The sequence below is a fragment of the Mytilus edulis genome, chromosome 10 (assembly GCF_963676685.1).
Source record: "Mytilus edulis chromosome 10, xbMytEdul2.2, whole genome shotgun sequence".
Taxonomy (NCBI): Eukaryota; Metazoa; Mollusca; class Bivalvia; order Mytilida; family Mytilidae; genus Mytilus; species Mytilus edulis.
In genome coordinates, this window is record NC_092353.1 from 18,953,925 (window position 1) to 18,976,184 (window position 22,260).

At 30.9% G+C, this 22,260-nt stretch overlaps 2 protein-coding genes across 11 annotated transcripts in view; one reads left to right on the top strand and one right to left on the bottom strand.

The window, feature by feature from the left end:
- The window catches only part of LOC139490560 (serum paraoxonase/arylesterase 1-like), a 26,365-nt gene extending 21,906 nt beyond the window's left edge, over nucleotides 1-4,459 (bottom strand). Inside the window, exon 1 of the mRNA XM_071277399.1 lies at nucleotides 4,352-4,459. Within this exon, the coding sequence (XP_071133500.1) occupies nucleotides 4,352-4,374 (23 nt within the window). The 5' untranslated portion in view covers nucleotides 4,375-4,459. The remainder of the gene's footprint in view (nucleotides 1-4,351) is intronic.
- LOC139490558 (5-aminolevulinate synthase, erythroid-specific, mitochondrial-like) lies at nucleotides 890-20,684 on the top strand. Of its 10 annotated transcripts, none has more exons than XR_011656362.1 (12): nucleotides 910-961; nucleotides 8,921-9,084; nucleotides 9,958-10,059; nucleotides 10,575-10,778; nucleotides 11,728-11,950; nucleotides 12,378-12,562; nucleotides 13,092-13,271; nucleotides 13,746-13,910; nucleotides 15,789-15,928; nucleotides 17,164-17,292; nucleotides 17,858-18,527; nucleotides 18,938-20,684. XR_011656362.1 is itself a non-coding variant. In XM_071277394.1 (11 exons), the coding sequence occupies exons 2-11, from the start codon at nucleotides 8,940-8,942 to the stop codon at nucleotides 18,194-18,196; spliced, it is 1,812 nt and encodes a 603-aa protein (XP_071133495.1). In that variant the 5' UTR covers nucleotides 890-961; nucleotides 8,921-8,939; the 3' UTR covers nucleotides 18,197-20,684. The 10 variants fall into 10 exon arrangements, 5 of the variants coding, with proteins under 5 accessions (XP_071133495.1, XP_071133497.1, XP_071133496.1 ...); XR_011656365.1 differs by lacking the exon at nucleotides 910-961 and adding an exon at nucleotides 4,335-4,482; XR_011656363.1 differs by lacking the exon at nucleotides 910-961 and adding an exon at nucleotides 4,431-4,548.
- Nucleotides 20,685-22,260: the final 1,576 nt, after the last annotated feature.

Genomic DNA, 22,260 nt, shown 5'->3' on the forward strand with positions numbered 1-22,260 from the left:
TTTTTCAGGCTAAATGAAAAAATTGTAAGGGATTTAACCAAATGCCTAAAGGTCTAAAACTGAATGGAATGTACACAGGCACTTATTTCTATCCATTGGAAGACCCACTATCAACGTATATTAATATACGTTGATAGTGGGTCTTCCAATGGACAGAAACAAGTGCCTGTGGGAATGTACTCAAAATTGAAACACTGGAAATATTAAACAGTTCATTTTATTCTATCATTAAATATATACTGTTAATCTTGTGCAAGATATCTCGGGTATGCTGGCTTTTGTCGAAAGGTGCATGCTATATAATAGTTATCTCAGTATGTGGTAAATTTCTTATTAATATAAAAAAGAAGATGTGGTGTGATTGCCAATGAAACAACTTCATTTTTATTACATAAATAAGGCCGTTAGTTTTCTCGTTTGAATTGTTTTACATTGTCTTATCGGGGCCTGTTATAGCTGACTATGCGGTATGGGCTTTGCTCATTGCTGAAGGCCGTACGGTGACCTATAGTTGTCAGGACTTAATGACTGTGTCATTTTGGTCTTTTGTGGATAGTCGTCTCATTGGCAATCATACAGTCCACATCTTCTGTTTTATATCTCCACAACTTCAAGTGACCTTAATGACACAGAAAGTAACAACAACTTTGGGTCACCATACGGCCTTCAACAATGAGCAAAGCCCATACCAAAGACGGAAATGGCAATGTAAAACAATTCAAACGAGAAAACTAACGGCCTTATTAATGTACAAAAAAATGAACGAAAATATATTTAGAAGTGATAAAGTATAGTTAATATTATTTGATCAACTGGACCATCTTTGTTATCCTTAATAACATGCGTGAAAGAGACGACATGGGGACGAGTTAACGTTAATTCAGGATATCTTTTTAAAAGGTCAAGGTCAAGGTCACCGTTCAGGAAAAGTAAACACCATACCGTACATTACGAAAGACAGGTATGACAGTATAGTGTAAAATTATATGTTTATTTTACAGAAAAAAACTCCCTTCCGACAACTCATTTTTTTTAATATCACATGGTTTAAGTAATACGTGTTTTGCCTGTATGAATAGAGATCTGATAACAATAATTGAATAAAACTGTTCGAGACGTTCCATATCGCGACCATAACTTGCATAAGGGCAGTACATGTACTATCGCCTACTATATCTGCGTTTTTGCAAATGAACAAGAAATCTTGTGTCCGCTTAAGTTTGCTGCTGATGTAATTAGGCAAGATCTATTGCAACCAGGAGATTAACTATGCAGTACATCATTTGACATTATGACTGTCCATAGCTGTGTTCTTGTAGGGTTTGCCATTTCAGCTGGTGTTATACTAGGTTTGTTACACTGATGATTCGATGGTACAAAATGTAGTCACCAGTTACAAATCTTGCTGCCCTACTTTGTACCATTTCCAGGTTATGAATTTTGTTTGCAGTGTATGGATCCCAAATCATGCTAGCATACTCCATCAATGGCATCATGTCCATCTGTGGCCTCACAAGGGTTTTGAAGCCGAGTTCCTTGGTCTTGCGTGGGCAATTGTATATCTTTCTCTACAAAAAAAAAATCCTGGTGTTGTTGGTTTCCCTTCCTACTTGATTAACAAGAATGTGGGTACACTAGTTTAGTTTTTGTGATCGATGTTGGCTCCAAGTTATTTTGCCGATTCAACTTCTTCTAAGATGTGGCCATGGATGTTATATGGCTGTCTTACAGGCTTTCTCTTATTGGTAATGTGGACCCTTTGCCTTTGGCTGAAATGGCTGCATTTTCACCTCAAACTTTACTCTGAGTACAAACAAACATGTGTATCTACAAAAGATTTAAGCAGTCTGCCCCATTAGCCACTATTCCGATGCCCCAGACCAGTAAATATTGATTCAGTGGTAAACGGACAGAAAGTCACAGGACAAAAAGTCACAGGACATAAAGTCACAAATTTGGTAGGACAAAAAGTCACAGGACAAAAAGTCACAAATAATCTGTTGACAATTATTTGAAAATATATAAGAAAAATATGTTGAAATTTTTACTTTTTAATACATATATTCATATTAAAGTGTAGGAAATGTGTCATTATACTTGAAAAATGAAGATTTATTTAATTTTAATCATGCAAAGGGTATATTTCTTGGCACTATGAAGCCATTTAAGTGCAAAGCCACGTTGACATTTTGTTTTTTTAACAATTATTTGATCATCTTTGATATTTTTTTGATAAATTTTGTTTACAATGTTGTTTTACATACAATACATTTGTAGTTATAAAAAAAAATACAAAAATATTCTTGTAGAAATAAGTGTTTTTTATTCAAAGAAAATATTCAGAAAAAATGAATTGTGACTTTTTGTCCTGTGCCTTTTTGTCTGTGACATTTTGTCCTGTGACTTTCTGTCCTACATTCGATTCGGTTTCCTGAAAATTCTAACACTTTTATATAGGAGGAGGGATAGGACCTTTATCGGGATTCCGGGATCGGGAATTTTTGATTTCGGGATTGACCCTTTCAGGATCAGGGAGTTTTTTTTTCGAATTTCGGGACCTCGGGATTTCGTGTTTTTAAGCCCGGGAATTCGGGATCTGGTGTTTTTAAGCCCGGGATTTTGGGATCAGGACTCCTCCTACCATCCCTCATATAGTCATATAGGGACAAATTTGATATTTAGTGTCCGGACTAGTAGATGAAAAAGTTTTTGGCGCAGACTGTTTAAGCCATAGCATGCACTAAATAAATACAAATGATATATATTTTATGTTGAAGAAAATGAAAAACTCAGAAAAGAATTTTGTAGTGCACTTTTTTTCATTCCTCCAGACATGCCAGAAGTTGTCAAAAAAATTAAGTTGTAAAAGAGGTTTGAGAATTTCCCCACAAGTAATAATTAAAGTGAACTTTATTGATTGACATTCATACACCCTGTTCAAAAGAATTTCACTTTGTTTCAGACATTTTGTTTCAGAACTTTGGGGCCCAAACAATTTTGCAAATCATTTTTTTTAATACATGCATACACCTACATTTGTATACCAATATGTTAAATATGATAAAGAAATGAGAAATAAATATTTGCAATAAAATACCTAAATCAAACTTGATTATGTTTCTAGATATATACACATGTAGTCAAAACATAATTGATTTTAAAGTTGTGAATTTATCAATATTTCAAGTAGACATTATATGTTTTGTGCAATGATTATCAAAGGAGCACAGATTATGTTTGTACATTGTAGATGGTGATCGTTTGATTTCTAAAGTTCTAAAGAAAACCTGTAAATACATGTAGATTTGATTGTTATTTAAAACATTCCAATTATTTAGCCAAAAGGTGCAAGTCATAATTGACTATAATCCCCAGTATCAAGAATCTTAAAGCAACAAAAACAGTTGGGATATGTATGCAATGATAATTATACATGTATCTAAAAGTTAATTTTGGAAAATAGACCAGGTACATGTAGTTCTGGGAAAATTGTAAGGTTCTGACTTGTCTTGCTATCAAATGTGTTTATTATGTTTATGGGCTGGGATATATTATATTCAATTGTTACTTTATTTCCTGTGACTTTTGAGCGTGACTTTTTGTCCTACATTTTTTGTATATTAACCATTATAGAATTGAAAACTGTTCTTATAATTAATGAAAAATGAAAACCTATGAAATTTGCCATTTTTAAAAAGAGAAATTTAAAACAGCATGAACAGTTAAAATTATCAGCAGGCATGGAAGGGCATGTCTACAAAAGTGTCAACATGGGGCCAGCTTTCATAGCTGACTTTATTTGATAACAGGAAATAAACTGTAAAAGACAGGACTGTTCAGCAGGCATAATTCTACAAACAAGTGGTTTTAATGCTAGACAGATCAGAACAACTGTTAAAAACAAAAAAAATGATCAGCAAATGCAAGGAAAGATCTACAAACAAGTCAAAATTGTCCTTAACAAGTTATTAAACAGCAATTTTCCTGAATATTTGTAATTTTGCATAAACTTTAGGAAATAAAGAGAAAATAGAAATAGAAATAGTATCTGACACCAGGATGTTTAAAAATCTACAAATTTGAAGATCCTTAGCTATGCATGACTAACCCCTTTTAACATGTTTAAAGACCAGAAACTAAACTTTTTTTTTAATTTAAAAAAAATTATTACACTTTTTTTTTAGGTCCCTGGTAACAGTTGTTGACTTCCTTTGTATCTAGGATACTAGATATTTATAACCTACATGTTCTTGTATTGAACTCCATTGCCTACATTTCTTATATATTACATCAATTAACTATACAAAGAAATAGGATTTAAATCAGGAAATCGTGACAGATACAGTTTTACCTTAAAAATAAAACATCTTTCATTTCCACACTTTACTGATTTCGTCCAATCATAATATATCATATGTTGACATTGACGTATGTCTTAAAAACTCTTGCACTTATAGAAAGGACTTTGATCTAAAGACACAGGTGAATTAACATTGTTTAATAACTTTAATGTACATGTATAGTATTGCCACATCATCAATTTGACAGGTAAGAGAAGGTTCTTATTATTTGATAATATATAGTATAGTTATAATAAATTTAATCTAAGTAGGACTGGGTATTATCTATCTAGTGACTTTAATACATTTTAGTTATAACAATAGGATTGAATTTTTAATACTTACATAATTTGAAATTCATTTCATAATTACTTTGATTGTATTATATACTTTATTTTGAGTTTTGAAATTAAACAATTTGGGGTCATCTATATCAATAAGATATAACATGTATAATGAAAGTGTAAAAATATAAAGACAAAAAAAAAAGAAGTTTATTTTCAACTAATTTTATCACACTTATATCTACTTATATATAATGATAATGTTATGTATTTCAGACTTCTGCATCATGGACATAAATTTTGTAATAAAATAATAAAATTTAAATAAATTAGAGCTTTACCAAAAGGATTAAATTCAGTTGTCGAAACTTCTTTCCTCTAAACATGTTTAATATAATTTGGTCAGCAAATGTCAAAAGAAGGTGGTCTGCACCCCCCCAACCCCGCTTTAAATGCCAAATGGTAAACACTGTAATAAGTTTCATAAATTTTAATGTAAGAGTATGGATACATACATATTAAAATCTTAATTTCTTTGAAAAGAAAAAAAACACATTTAAATGATACATGTACATGCAATACACAGCCCCTTTCAAGAAGCTGTTTAGATTTTCATGTTTGTTGACATTATATTTTTCTCAAAAACATAAAAGAAGTATGAACCATCCAAACAAAAAATCTCTTTCTAGGACTCCATTTAACTTTCAATATTGTGATCCATTTTTTTTAAGATCATTGTTCATTTTGTTTATTAATTCTTTTTGAAACTTATATATGGTGAATTTTTCTTTTAGAAAGGATTAAGGATGTAAAAGAACTACTTGAAAAAAGTTGAATGAAAAATAGTGAGAAAGATATATACGTGTATGCTATATTGTTAGATATTACATTTCACATACATGTACATGCCAATCTTGGGTATTGTTCTATCTTTTCTTGTTTTATTGAATTTTCTTTATTTCTTGAAATGTTATAATCTATGATATTTCATGATAAATATCAGCAATTTAAAGTAAAATTTATTATAATGACTTGCCATATAAACTTAAGATGTAAGTTATAAATTATTGGATTATTCTGTTTGAATAAACTTTCAAGGGCCAGACTTAAAACAACATGTAATGATTTTATATCGTATCAGAGTTGTCATGGTTGTATAAGAAAAATAACAAAAGTCTTTTGTTATTATTGTAAAAGAGTTGTTTTTTTGAAAACAACTCATCTTTTTCTATTCACTTCATCATCATCAGCATTATTTAAAACAAACACCACTTAATCATAAAAACCATGAAAACTGTGCATATATTTGCATGTCCCTACAGCCTCCAGCAGTTTGCATATATAGCATTATTTGTCGTTTAATTAATCAGTAAATGACGAAGTTACTATGGTAACTTGCTATTTATTTTGATTTATTGGTTATTATATATGATAATGAGAAATTTAATCATTTATCAATATACTTATAAGTTCAGTAAGAAAATTTAGTCGGAAGTGTTTTGTATTATCATAAACTTTTATTAGGTAAGTCTTAAAAACTAATAAAAGGCATATATACAAATGTATGTTAAGTTGAACCATACTAGAAATAGATTTGTAACATTTGATCAAGCAAGGCATATAGTCATGATAGGTTTATAGATGTTACAGGTAAGAAAAGAAATGTGTATACAAATATGTCCTTTTTACCTTTATGTTGTTTAGGACACAATTATTATACCAGGGGTATTCAAATGATAACAATAGTAATTTTACATCACCATGTATGACATGCATGAATTTAATGGTTCAAAAACTAGACTTTCAAAGTTTTTAATCTGAAGTTGTTAAGGTTTCAAACTATAATAGTTTGAAACCTTAACAACTTCAGATTAAAAACTTTGAAAGTCTAGTTTTTGAACCATTAAATTCATGCATGTCATACATGTATAGGTGATGTAAAAATGTTAAAAGTTGATAATGAACTGACTAGATTTAAAATTACTATATATATATATATATATATGAGGAGGGTGTTTGTAATATGGTTTGAACAAACATCTATTATTAAAACATTCAGGATTTAGCGAAAAGAAAAATGATTGAATGACATTGCAGGATGTTATTTTATTATTAATATAAAGCCACCCTTTGTTATACTCACTGTTGGGTTTTATTGTTGTTTGTGTTGTTGTTCTTTTGATGATATCATTTTTCATTAGACAAATGATGCTCATGTCTGCATAATGGAATTATGTATTTAAAAGTGTAATGTTTTTATCCACATTGCAGTATGAGGAATAATCAAACAATTTATCTTCCCTAGCCAAGTGTATGTTAATGCAATTTTCTGGAATCCCTCGTTTACCTTTAAACGTTCTCTATTGCATGACATCTTTAACTTTTATGATACATGTAAGTTTTTGGCAGGGTTAATCATTCATAATTCTTACTTTGTTCCAGTGGAAGATAATAGTCAGAAATCATTTATTGATTAATTTGTTTATTTTTAAAATTGAGAATGGAAATTGGGAATGTGTCAAAGAGACAACAACCCATCCAAATAAAAAACAACAACAGAGGGTCACCAACAGGTCTTCAATGTAGCGAGAAATTCCCGCACCCGGAAGCGTCCTTCAGCTGGCCCCTAAACATTTTTTAAATTCTTCTCTCTGGCCACTACAAGGCATTTGGCTTCATAACAGCAGCAATGATGTTTCAGTTATTGAGTTATGTCCCTTTATAATGTTATGTTTTTTTTGGGGGGTAGGGGGGAGGGATCATCTGTGTGCCTTGGACATGTTCCCCAATATTTTTTTTGTAATTTGAGCCCCTATCCTTAAGTTAATGTTGTATCTAAGTATTATAGTTATATGAAAGATTTCTTGATGAATTTAAAGTTTAAAAATTTGTGAATAAACCAATAATTGTCCAAAGTTATCCATCAAAAGGATTATTGAAATTACATACAAAATGAACATGATATAGAAAGTAATATTTTATGATAAGATTAAATATTTGAATAACTACATAGTCCTGTTGACCTCATTGAACACTTCCTGGATGGCAATAACTTTTAAGTGAACTGTTTGTGGTTTTAAACTTTAAATTAAATGTAGATTTGTTTAAATGAACATTTGATTAGAATGGGAGGCAGTTTAAATTAGGTCAATGTTTTAAAGAATGACAGCTATTTACATAACTTATGAAAGAAATTGAATCAAAATAAAAAAAATCATTCTATATTGTAAAGTATTCATTAAATAGTTTAAATTGAACAAAACATTAAAAAATAACTTGAATATTTGGGCATTATTAATAAGCATGATAAGTATACATGTCTTTCAAAAGTTCTGCTTTAATAATTTTCTTGATTGAAAGATGTCAGAAAATATGAGTATGTCTGTAACACATAGATTATTCTTTATAGCTCTGTTTGAGTTAAAAAGGCCATGAAGTTTCTACGGATAGTCATTGACATCTAATTCAGTCTATTCAATTTTCTTGTTACATATATGTGCGTCAAATTAAAAAGAAACAACATTATCATTTTAACTAACAGGCAATTAAAAAAATGGAGGATTATTCATTAGGGTGTTCAAAATCAAAACTTTATTAGAAAACACTACCAATGAATAAACATGGCCATTGTTACTATAAATAGAACATAAAAGCATATATAATATCTTTAGGTTCACCATACATTGTACTTGCTGCAAGGCAAAGGATATGTAATCTCTGTGTTAGCAGTTTGATTAACACACATTTCTGTGTTTACATGGTGTGACATAGTTTGACATTGTACATGTTGAAATTACATACATGATTATAGGAAAATGTTGAAGTTAACAGGTTGTTGAAACATTAGACTGTAACATTTGTGACAACCACCTACATAATTGATGTTATACATTTTTCGGTTTGAAAATTATAAAATGGCATCCTGTTGTTAAACTTTTTCTATGTTCTTGTTGGAGTTATCTCTAGATGTACATGTATATTTTAACAAAACTACAGTCCATATATCTATATACATGTAAATACCTCAGTACTGTGGTCCAGAGAAGATGTTAAAATCCATTTACCGGTATATTTATAGAATTTTTAGAGGGCAATGAGTTGAAATATATTTTCTTATATTTCGGTTGGTCACAAAATTTTCTTGTGGTAAATATCTTTTGAAAACTTAATCAGGCTGCAAATATTCTTCGTTATAAATATACAGTTAGATTTTGGATTAGTTACATTAAATGCTAATTTCTTGTCTGTTATATATGGTTCAATGAATTTGATATTTGAGTTATTTATATATTTTAGATCTAGAAACCAGAAAACCATGACATTAAGATGTCCATTTCTCAGTCGAATTCCAGTATGCCAAGTAAAAACAGCTGCCCCACAGCTGATGAATTATGCAGAAAGATGTCCTATTATGGCACATGCAATGAGATACATGTCTGTGGGAACAACTCAGACAAAAGGTATAATATGCTTCTTACCATTTTGGGCTTTTTGTTCAATTGAAAACTAGGACTCTGTTATCAATGCTCTTCAACTTCACACAATTACTTGTTTGGTTTTCTAACTATTTAGATCTGAGCATCACTGATGAGTCTTATGTAGACGAAACGCATGTCTGGTGTATGTAACTATAAGGCTGGATAACTATTCTCAAAAAAATTATATAAAAATTAGAGAATATTGTATGATTACCGATGAAACAGTTCCCTATCAAAGACCTTATAATGAATAATAAATGCTTATCCGGGCGCAGACTGAAATGACCGCAGAGGGTTAACCCTGGTGCAAGGTTGAACACAATATTCAAGCTTTATACTATCTGAAATTGGATTGTGATCAATTTTTTTGCGATCGTTTAAAACCTACCGTATATAACAAGCTATTAAAGGCCCTGAAATTGCAAAACAACTCAAACAAGAAAACAGTTTGATTTATGTACAAAAAATAACAAATTTGGTACAAGCTTTAGCTTTTAATGTTTCTGTTGAATGGATCAATCAAATACACTATTAGTTCAGATGAATCATCAAAACAAGAAAAATTCTGATTGTGTTAATCATTGTATCATACAAACCGATTTTACTTATAACATTCAAACTGCTCAAAATTATACAACTACATGAAAATTAAACAATTATAAGATAAAGTTTTACTTAAAAATAATCTTATAAGAGAAAAGAGAGGCTATGTGGTAGGATGACTGGTATCCATCCATGAAAAAAACATAAGATAAATATGCAAAAAGCATACATTTGTAGGAACAACACTCTTATTGCTGTTCTTCAAATAGAATTCACAATAAGACCTGCAACTTGTTATGTTCTTTTTTTCAGAAATAAGTGCAGATCAAATGCAACAATGCCCATATATGTCTCATAAAATGATCAAGGAAACACCAAAGCAAGAGATGAAAGTAGAAAATATGCAGATGATGGGTAATTATTGATTGTATGGCAATATAAAAGATTCTTAGCAAATAATGGTTCCTTGGACTATGAAAGATGTTCACTAGTCATGTTCCTTTTTATTAGTTTATGCTCATTTGGCTTTATTAATTTAATACCATTTGTAAATTTTGCTTAACTTATGTTATGTAAAGGAGGAAAGGTTTGATTATAGATTTCTCTATGATAAGTTGTATTTTTCGTCCCTGAAGAAACTCTAAAAATCATCAGATGTCCTTTGTTTTATTTTGTGTGCCATTGGGTTGCCTTATATATCATATACAGTGTAACCTGTCTGATCTGACACCTGAATATTACAACATCCAGTTTTAACTGACACATTTTCATGATCCCAAAATATGCCTATCCTTGCAGAAAAAAACTGAGTATTCCAACAGCCTGCTTAATCTGACATTTTTTTCTGGTCCACTTGTGTGCCAGATTACACAGGTTGCACTGTACACATCTTTTAGTCATATCTCATATCTATCTTCTTATATATTCAGATGTTGATAAAGAAACCAGTAGAGACTATGTAAGGGAAATGTCACCAACACCAGACAGTAAACCAGTTAAAACACAGAAGAAAACAGATGAAAAAACATCCAAGAAACCAATTGAAGCTCCAAAGATAGATTATGCATCTGGCTTGAAAGTTGAACAAGTTTTGGATATGTTGAAAAAAAAATCTTTTGCAGAAACATCATGGGGTGAGTAAGCTTAGAAAAGAATAAACATAAGTATAGTTAATGTTGTCTTCAGCAAACATATCTTACAGTGTATATTGTGTTTTTGTCCTGAAAACCTTTAAAATACCTATTGGACAGCTTTGACCTAAATGAACTTTCAGGAAAAATATTACATCTGTCATTCCTTGAAAAGAAAATGAATTTGTTAACTGGGTCAATAAATAGGACACAGAGTTCAAACACAACATGTAACATGTCATTAGTTATATTTTGTCTCAAATGTCTTCTCCAATGAAATTCTTATACAATTTATAATCAAATCTTTGAGTGTTCTCTCATACAGTGTCATGTTTATTGCCTGACTGGTCAGATCCCTAGACAGGAATCATGTCAATGTTCAGGTCCAGACTGAAAGTAGCATAAACTACCATTGTTGGGGTCCAGACTGAAAGTGACATAAACTACCATTGTTGTGGTCCAGACTGAAAGTAGCAAAAACTACCATTGTTGGGGTCCAGACTTAAAGTAACATAAACTACCATTGTTGGGGTCCAGACTGAAAGTAGCATAAACTACCATTGTTGGGGTCCAGACTGAAAGTAGCATAAACTACCATTGTTGGGGTCCAGACTGAAGGTAACATAAACTACTATTGTTGTGGTCCAGACTGAAAGTAGCATAAACTACCATTTTTGGGGTCTAGACTGAAAGTAACATAAACACCATTGTTGGGGACAACTGATCTAACTTAAGTTACACATTCTAAATCATATTTAATCCATCCAATACCTGCATCTGAAAAATAAAAATTAAAAAGCTCACAACTAAATTAAAAAAAAAACCACAACAGTAATTACTTGTACAAATAGGGCACAATTTCACACTGGAAAGCCATCATCTAATCATTTACAACTATTCATTCATCATGTTCATATCTCCACACAATTCAGTGTATAATTTTATATTTCAGCACAAACTGAGGATGACACATTTGACTATGAAAGCTTTTTTGGTGAGCAAGTGGAAAAGAAAAAACAAGACCATACATACAGAGTATTCAAGAAAGTTACTCGTAAAGGTACACAGTTCCCATTTGCAGAAGAGTATTCTGGCCAGAAACGAGATATCACAGTATGGTGTAGTAATGACTATCTTGGTATGAGTTGGCATCCTAATGTTACCAAGGCTGTTAGGTAATTATATAATACAACATACTTTTAATTAAAGGACAGTTCAAAGTCATATTTACTTGCATATAATTTTGTGGTTACTTGCATATAATTTTGTGGTTACTTGCATATAATTTTGTGGTTACTTGCATATAATTTTGTGGAATTTGTGCACCATTCCTTTGTAGCTAAGTTTTTGAAATCTACAAAACCATTTTGTTTGTTTGTTTGCCATTAGACACCTATTCAGACTTTAAACTTTAAATGTAACTCGACCATTATTTGAATAATTTGCATGTATCACCAACATGACCAATGAGCTTTCTCAAAACAGAATGTAATTTTTTGATATTTTTCAAATTTGGCTGGCATATATATGTATCCTATTAATTTCCTTTAAGTGTTAAAGATGAGTATTTAAGCTTAGTAATAATACTTGTTTATCTTTCAGTGATGCTTTGTACTGTCACGGAGCTGGGGCAGGAGGGACACGCAATATATCTGGTAATTCACCCCTCCATGAGGATTTGGAAGCTGAGCTAGCTGGTTTACATCAAAAAGAGGCTGCTCTTGTATTTACATCGTGTTATGTGGCTAATGATACAACATTGGAGACACTAGGGAAAATGCTGCCAGGTAAAAATAAAGTCTCCTTATGGGCCTTACAGATCCTACTGTATAATAGTATTGGGTATAAAAAATACTTTTGTTGAATGTTGATAGTAAACATAGCAACTATGGTCTCAAATTCTAATAATTTTTTTTTTAACAGTTTCAGTAATACAAAAATAAGTTGTGGTATATGATTGCCAATGAGATGACTACAGATTTTTCAAATTTTCAAAATGGATTTGAAATATCAGTTTCCTTGAAACTATAATACCAAATTTATAAATAGATTCTATAATTATAATAGCACCATCATGCTATATGTATAAGAACCTTATGAGAAAACTATTTAAAAGAAAATATTTTACATGAATGACAAAAGGAAAAATAAGTTTTAAATGAATTATTTTTGAAAGATTTATAGAGATCAAACGAACTATATCATAAATATTAAAAATAATTAAGGTTTGACTTTGATATCAATGTCACAATTTTTTATGACAGATGGGCGTCATCAAATGATATTTTTGTATGATTTTCTTTCTTTTTGTTATAGGTGTTCATATATTTTCTGATTCTGGAAACCATGCCTCAATGATTCAGGGAATAAAGAATAGCCGTGCACCAAAACATATATTCCGGCACAATGACCCTGTACATTTAGAAGAGCTTCTAAAACAAGTGGATATTAGCATTCCTAAGCTGGTTGTATTTGAGACAGTTCATTCTATGTCTGGTAAGAAAAATAATATAAAATTCTGTTGGATCATAGGTGAGGAGTATTGAAACCCAATATGATTTATAGAAAATATGAGGTTAAATTAAAGCATCTCAACAACTTAGTTAAAGAAAAAACCTCTCCAAGTATGGCTGTTATGTCACCTTCTCTAAAAAAAAAAAATAATTTAAAAAACCGAAGGTGTTCCATTTCACCCAATGGCCATTTTGGTACTTTTAAATGTTAGTACACAGATCAATACTCTTTTGTGTAATTCCTAGCTTGGATTAAGAATTAATAATAAGGTTGCCAAATCTGTTTTGAATAGAAGAGGCCAGACACCCTTTGTTTTCAGAGTAAAAAATTGGGTAAAAAAAACAAATATGATAAAGTTTTAGGGTTTTGTTAAAAAAAGAAATTAACAAGCAGTATCTAAATAATTTGTGCATGCTGTGTATTTTTTGTTATATCTATTGTAATGTTGTTTTTTAGGTGCTGTGTGTCCATTAAATGAACTATGTGATGTAGCTCATAAGTATGGGGCACTGACATTTGTTGATGAAGTACATGCTGTAGGATTGTATGGACGCCAGGGAGCTGGAATTGGACAGAGAGATGGATGCATGGATAAAATCGATATTGTATCTGGAACACTTGGTAAGCAATACAATTTATATTTGATAATTTGGAAGTGTCATTTTATTATGTCCCCAATCAGAAAGGAGGGTTTTTTCTGGTTCACATCTGTCCATCCTTCTGTTAGTGTTTTTCTTCACTATGTCAATTACACTAAAGATTTAATATATCTTTAGTATACTGACTTATCCACTTTTTATACGACCGCAAAAAAAATTTGTGTCTTATAATGCTATCATGTCGTCTGCGTCGTTGTCGTCTGAAGACGTATTTAGTGTTTGTGTTTGTGAATGGATCTCTATAAATTTTTACCAGAATGTTCAATACCACTAAAGGAAGGTTGGGATTGATTTTGGGGGTTGATGGTTCCAATATTTTAGGAATTAGGGGCCAAAAAGGGGGCCCAAAATAAGCATTTTTGTAGTTTTCAAACAATAACTTGTGTTTAAGATTATGAATCTCTCTGAAATTATTCCACAAGTTTCCATACCATGAAGGGATGGTTAGTATTGACTTTGGAGGGTTATTGCTCAAAATGTTTTAAAATTAGGGGCAAAAAAGCGGGAAAACTAGGTTTTTCTGGTCAATGGACAATGAAGACAATTTAGGTGAAATTTTCATCAAGGAGTCGCACGTTAGACGCGGACAAGCTACAGTGGGTCTCTCGACCATCGAGGGCGGCAAACTATACCCTCGGTAAAATTAAAATCATTGTAAGGGAGGTAGTTAAAAAACATTTAACATATAATGTTGGGTATGTTCGGATTTACCTCCCTTATACTACCTGTAAATTATGTATAAAGAAATGTCAGGTTTTGGACTTATTGCAAAAAAAGGGGGGTGGTAGTAGTTTTCATTTTTTTTCTCCAAATTTCTCAAATTCCAAGTTTTTGAAAACTTAACCCTTTCGCCGACGAGTCCCGGTTTACCGGGATTCACGCTTCAGACAGCTGACGATGAGTCCCGTTTTACCGGGATCGGAATACCTCTTTTATGTTTCCCGCTCAAACAGTGCAAACGTGGGTTATCTTTCTTTGATGGATAACCCGGATGAAAGTGTAAACATGGCGGTTCCGTTTGTTGAAAACCGTGTCAAAATCAGAGGAAATTTACGGAATTTACGAGAATTTGAAATGAGGGAACATTTTTTTTGAAAGAATATGGAAGAATTGAAGCCAAACTAGTATACTTTTTTGACATAAAATGTCGTTTTATGTACAAAACAGTTGGAATGGACATCGATCAGTGTGAGGAATTTGTACAGCCTCATAAAATTTTTAAAAATTTTGCCGTTTTGGGTTAAAAAATTATGATTTGGGGTGAAAGAGTCGAATTTTGAGAATTTCACCTTGATAATGACGAAAATTTGAAAATTTTGATATTTTATGAAGAAAAAATTGTCAAAACATGAACAAAACTGTGAACATGGTCTTAGTGAATAAAATAAATACACAAATAACTATAAACAAGTTTTTATTGACATTTATTATGAATATTTCCAACTTGAGTAATAGTAGCCAGGGACGCCATCGTCTCAGAGTAGCTTCTGTCTGAGCAGCAATCGGTGAAAGGGTTAAAAGAAGAAATGTTTAATTGCATAAATATTGCGCAATAGATTTGTAAGATTTCGACATTTTTTTTGTGTCAGAAACCCATATTATGTCAAAAATTTGATCACAATCCAAATTCAGAGCTGTATCAAGCTTGAATGTTGTGTATATACTTGCCCCAACTGTTCAGGGTTTGACCTCTGCGGTCGTATACAGCTGCGCCCTGTGGAGCACCTGGTTATAAAATCAATCCAAATATAAGAAATGAATTTGATATTTGATATTCAATTCAGTATGTAAAATCACACATTTTAGATATGTTATCTTAGATGTTTTATTTGTTTTGCAGGAAAAGCCTTTGGAAATGTTGGAGGATATGTTGCCAGTACAAGTAAAGCTATTGATACAATCAGAAGTTATGCCTCAGGATTTATATTTACTACATCACTGCCCCCTACAACTTTGTCTGGAGCTATTGCTTCTGTTAAGGTACTTGCATTACATTTTAATTTGGAGTCCACCAATAAATCGACAAAAATCCTATTTAGTAATAATCTTTCTTATTTCAAACAAAGTTGTTGTCTCAAAAATATTTCAATTTAGCTAACCCTAAGCATACCTGAAAAAAATGTTTTCTGATCTTTGTTTATTAAGGTAGCACAATACAAAGATTTTATAACTCCAACTCCAAAGTTTTAAAATGCTGTAACTTTCTTAATAAAGCTTGCAAATTTATAAAAGTGGTAGTTTTGGATAACAGATTACTCTTTCAAATAAATGCAATGTTAGTATTATGCTTTAATTATGTAACCAATTATAATGTTAACTGTGTCTAAAATATTTTTCACCAAATTTCCACTTTCAAATGAAATTAGCTTCTGCATATGTATCCCTAGAGGGTTGATTTTATTATATGTTGTTCCTATGGCCATTATCTACAAAAGGGTGTCTCAGATTTTAGATAGAATGTATAGAACAAATTTTACACCTAATTAATCATTATCTTCTTTTATGTGGTTAGGATGTTTACACTAATTAGAGATTTGTGAGAGAATGGAATACCATAGAGACAATCTGAGACACCCTTTTGAAGCCCAAAATGTGTTGATTAAGATTTCGTTAAAATCTTTAGTATAGTTAAAGAGATGATAGAGCTAAATTCATTCAAGTGAACGTACCAAGATTTTGCCACTAATTACATAATAATTGATTACATAATGATTGCATAATAAAAATATTGCATTCATTTAAAAGATAAATCTTTTATCTATCTATATATACCTCTTTTATTATTTTCTATGCATTCATAAGAAAGTTACAGCATTTCAAAGGTTAGTGATTGGAAGTAAAAAAATCTTTGTATTGTGCTACCTTAAATCCCTTGTAGTTAGGCAATGGAGTAGTGATGCATCAGAAAATGTTTGCTTTCCATTGGTTTAACATATGTTTAAATTGAAAAACCAATCACAATTTACTTGTATACTTTAGCTGCACCCTCTCATAATTCCTATGACTATCATCTAGTTATTTCTATATTGATAAAGCTTAAAAAAATGAAAACATATGAAAGATATACATGTGTGATAGACAGAATCAAAAATCTATGTCTTAAAAGTTAATTCTAAAAGCAATGTTTTTTTTGGTACATATAGTATGTTAGAGTCTTTTCTACAACCCAAATATCTGTCATTAGTGAAAACAATATTTCTTCATTTTTATTATAGATTTTAAGAAGTGAAGAAGGAAGACAGCTAAGATTTAAACATCAGGAAGCTGTCAAATATCTAAGTGAGAAACTGCTGGAAGCTGGTTTACCTATAATACACTGCCCAAGTCATATCATACCAATACATGTAAGTTATAAATTTGGAATGCTAATATTTTACTCTGAATGTTCAAAAGTTCAGTTGGCTCAAATTATTTCATAGGCCGTTAATAGTGTTGCCTGTAACATCTTTTTTTGCTGAACTAGTACACTGTTTTGTTTAGGAGCCACTTGGATCCAACCTCGGGATTTTCCAGCTGTGTTAACAACCTATTAGTGCCCTTCAGCTGTTTTCGGCCCTTTGGTCTGGTTTGTCTCTTGTCTTGTGACATATTCCTTGTTTCTATTCTCAATTTTAATGGAACTTTATCAAAAAGGGAAAATTGCTATTTTTTTATATTTTTTGTAAAAATGGCAGTTTGTTCTTCTGTTGGGCTATCCCAGTTAAGGGGAGGATTGAATGCTCTTTAATGTGTTTTACCTGCCATATTCTGTACTTCCCAAGTCAAAAACCAGTACTTCAGGGGTTGTTATTGGTTGCTGTCTGCCATATATTTGTTTTTGTTTATAAAATTTATATAATGAAGTAATTTATAAAAAATGAACATAAATTGCACTGTTTTTTAATCACTATATTATTATTTTGTTCTCAGGTTGGGGACCCTGCACTCTGTACACATTTGTCTAATGAACTGATGACAAAGCACAACATATATGTACAGCAAATCAACTACCCTACAGTGGCTAAAGGACAAGAAAGGTTGAGAGTGGCACCTACTCCCCACCATACCAGACCAATGATGGACCATTTTGTTAAAGCTGTCAAAGAGGTGTGGCTAAGTTCTGGGTTGGACCTCAAGCCAGGAGGATGCTGCCCAAAGGAATGTGAATTCTGTGCAAAACCTCTTGATTATGAAAAGTTTTCTGCCCGTGAAAAGATCTGTGATCGTTCCAACTGTACCTATGCTTCTTTACAGTCAGCCATGACATAAACCATTTGGTTTTATTTCATACATGACTTTATTTATAAAATATTAAACATATACCGGTTATAATAAAGATAAGATTATTAAGAATCTGTCTGTAAACTGTATTCAATTATGTATTATACACACATTATTTTGTCAAGCAAAAAAAGTTAAAAGACAAAAATGAACAGGTGCATTTTTGGGGAAAAGAAGGTTGACAAAAATGTTAATTTTGACCCTTTGACAAAAATTTCAAAATTTCAAAAAGCTTGAAGCACACACTCTATATGATACATTTCATCAGATGTAAAGCAGTTTGACAAACTAATTTTGAAAATGTTTTAAAATAGTTCAGGTGATTTTTACAGAGTTAAGGTACCACCAAAAATCAGTGTAAAAATTAATTTCTAATTTGATAAAACTATTCTTAATGTGATTTTAAGAAGCTGTGATATGTGATTTTGTATGGAGGTTATGTAGGCATAGATAAAACCAATGATGTAGTTGAGTTTAGTTTTACAATGGGGGTAATTAACTGATATTTTTCCATTGCTAAATTGGCATAAAAAAATGATTATTATTGATTAAGTATTTAAACTACAAAAAACAGTTAAAAAGAAATGACAAATGTTAAGGAACATTATTATTTTTTATTTCATTACATAATTTTTCAGACACATGTATTATTATTTCTTTTTTTATTACGCTATGTAGTGTAAACGAATTAAAAGGTGTGTATAATACATATTAAGATTACAGGAACAGTAATAATAACAGTAATGGGAACAGGATTGAACTCCTTTGAAGTTTGTTTCAGAGGATGGTTCTTGGGTTCAGGTCTGGAAACTTGGGTCCTTAATGATTGTTACCACCATAGTATCTAATAGATTATATTTTATATACTTAAGAATACTAAGTTTAGTTGTTAGTAAACCTCAGGACAAAGGGCATGAAGACTCATTTTAACCCTCAGAATTCTGGCTAAAATAGTTCACAATAGTGTGCATATTCTATAATTTATTTTCACCATAAGCTTTCTATTGTTTTTACTATATAAAGGAAGAGGAAAATATACAAAAATGAAATAAAGAAGTCAGAAAAAAAGGTACTATTCAAAATATTTCTCTGCAGTTCTTAGATTGGTGCTGCATAACTTAGAAAATAATTAATTTTAAACATATCTTTTTTTTTTTTTTTTATAGTTGAATAGTAATGGTCTAATGCTAATGTCAAATGCTGTTATAGCATTTATTAACAATATATTTGACTTGTGTTAATTATATATGAATAAAATGATTTTGATGCTTTTAAAGGGCTGAAATTAGTCTTTTTGCGTTTTGTCCTTTATGAAAGTCAACATTTTCTTTGGCTTATTGTTATCTGTTAAGTTTATTCTCAAAGTAATTATGTTTAATATATTATCAAATCAATTTATTGGCTTATACCAATAATATATTTTTATTGAGTAATTATCTTTGTTATTTTATCTGCATGATTGTCTATCTTACTTCAATTTGTCAGGTATTTTTTTAAAACAAGATCAGTTTTTCATTGCCATTGATCTGTTCATGTGTATGTTCAAATTTTTAAAGTATGGGTTCTATTTGAGTACAGGTAACTTTGGCTTGTGATTGTTAAATGTAATAACACACTGCCATATAAACTGTACTTATTTTAAACTTTGATAGAAAAAAAAGTAAAAAATGGAAATCTCTCTCTCTCTATATATAGCATACTGTAAACCAACTTATATACATGAGATACAAAAGTTGAAAATTTAGTGAATATAAATCATCAAAAAGATGTCTAAATTTGATCTTTCCTTACGTCAAGAAAATCACTAAAATAATATCGAAGTTGGACAGGAAAGTTTCAACACAAAAATACATATCTTTGAAAATAAGATGGTTTGCAGTACAAATGTATAAGAATTTGTGATACACATATATACATTTATATTAAGTTACACATAAATGTTGTATGTATCAAGAATAATTATTATAGAATCTCTGTGAAGTTATTGGCTCTCAAAAGTATGGAGCCAACTATTTTTGAAATTGGTATAATATGAGAACACTCTCACTAGATGTGTATTGTATCTATCAAAAATATATGGGCAATATTGTTAAAGACTTTAAAATAAGAAAATATAAACCTTGTTTAGGTTAACTAAAAAATAGCAAAAGAAAAAAAACAGAGTTTGTATTTATTAAACTATAGAAATATTCATCCAAATGAGTGAGATAACCAACCTTTTTGGGGGGTGGGGGAAGAAGGGTAAGGGGAGATAATTTACAAATTCTGGTTACATATGTTTAAGAAATGAACTTTATTTAGCTTTGGATTGATAGACAGGGTGTAAAGTTGGACCATTGAAGTAGATTCTTTTGTGTGCAATTGGAAATAAAATGTCTGTTCTCTTTAATAAATTTTTCTTTATGGGAATTGGATAATACATATATTATTTCTACAACATATCATAATACAGTTGTAATAAAGTAATTAACTCTGATTAGTTTGAACTTTTCTTGTTTATGGTCTTCAATGACCAGTGGATTTTTTGCATATTAAACAAATAGAAAATGAAAACAACACTTTAAAAATTTCCTGCATCCAAAACACTTTCTGGATTTACTTTCACCAGGAACACGCAAAGTCTTATACCAGTATTATAAAGTCAAGTATGTATAAGAACCGGAACAGGTGAAGAGCATATGACCAAAAAGATAAAAAAAAAAAAACAATAATCAAACCCATCTAAGGTCAACTTATAACAGTTAAAAAAACACACAAGTTAATGTCAGATACCTGGAACAATTTACAAAGCATATAATCATTGGTTTCTCCTAGATAATAAATCTTCCCTTGTTTTATAGAAATGAAACTTGCACAGCTTAAAAGCACACAGACAAAGAAATTGCCTTAACATTTTGAGGTCAATAGGTCAAGTTGCAAGGTCTCTGGTTCTAATATAGAAATTTTGTGGAAAATGTTTTCCAGATGGTAACTAGTTCGTTTTGTTCCATTGGCATGAAAGTTGCAGATAAAAGATATAGAGAAGACACCTATTTATTTTAGAGTCAATAGGTCAGATTATCAATTATATGTTTTGTGAAAGTATGATTGTAAAGTGGACATGTCTGTCTGATGTTTCATATGTCCTTGACATCATGTTCATGGTCCATTTGTCAATATAAAGTTTTTGTGGTTTTGTAGGATTATCAGATACTAAATGTCAATTATATATTTAATATATGGAATGTTTGTAAGGTGTACATGTCCGTCTGGCAGGATTCATATGAATGTGATCTCATTTTCATGATTCATTGGTCCATGTTTTTGTTATTTTGTCATTAAATCAGATACAAGAAGCAATATGTCAACAATATTTGGTGTATGGAATGGTTCATCTGACCTTGACCCTAAATTCATGGTTCATTGAATATCTTAACATGATCAAGAGTCTATGATACATGTAGTAAAACCTTCATATGATACACTTTTAACATCAATTCAATCATGATAAACAAATCATATGAGACATTTCAGAGAGTGCATTCTTGTTTAGTATAAGCATGTGCTCCACATCTGGAGGGTAAACCTAGGTCAGACCGTCAGAGAAAAAAAAAACCTATCAAATTGGTTTAAAAGGGATCAAGAGAAATAATGGTAAACATTTTGGTTTCTAGACACCAGACTCATGTGCAGCTCAGGGAGTATCTGTTGGCAGTGCAGCAGAAGAAATATGGTAGGCAAGGCATACAATAATCAGGGTATGATACAATATTCTGAGGGCAAATCACATCCTAAAGGATATATGGCACAGTTCTGAGGGCAAATGACATCCTAAAGGAGATATGGCACAGTTTATAGCTTACAGTAGCTGTTGTACTGATGTAATTGATAATAAGGAAAGATTGATATACTGTAAATTCAGAAATTATTGTGATGTTTTTATTTTTGCTAAAAATGCACTAGGGTTATAATTGTAATAATTAAAACTCGCATTTTGAATTTTTTATATAAATTGAACAGGATTTGCCTCAATATTGCAAAAATTAAATTAGTATTTTGGTCAAAATTGACAA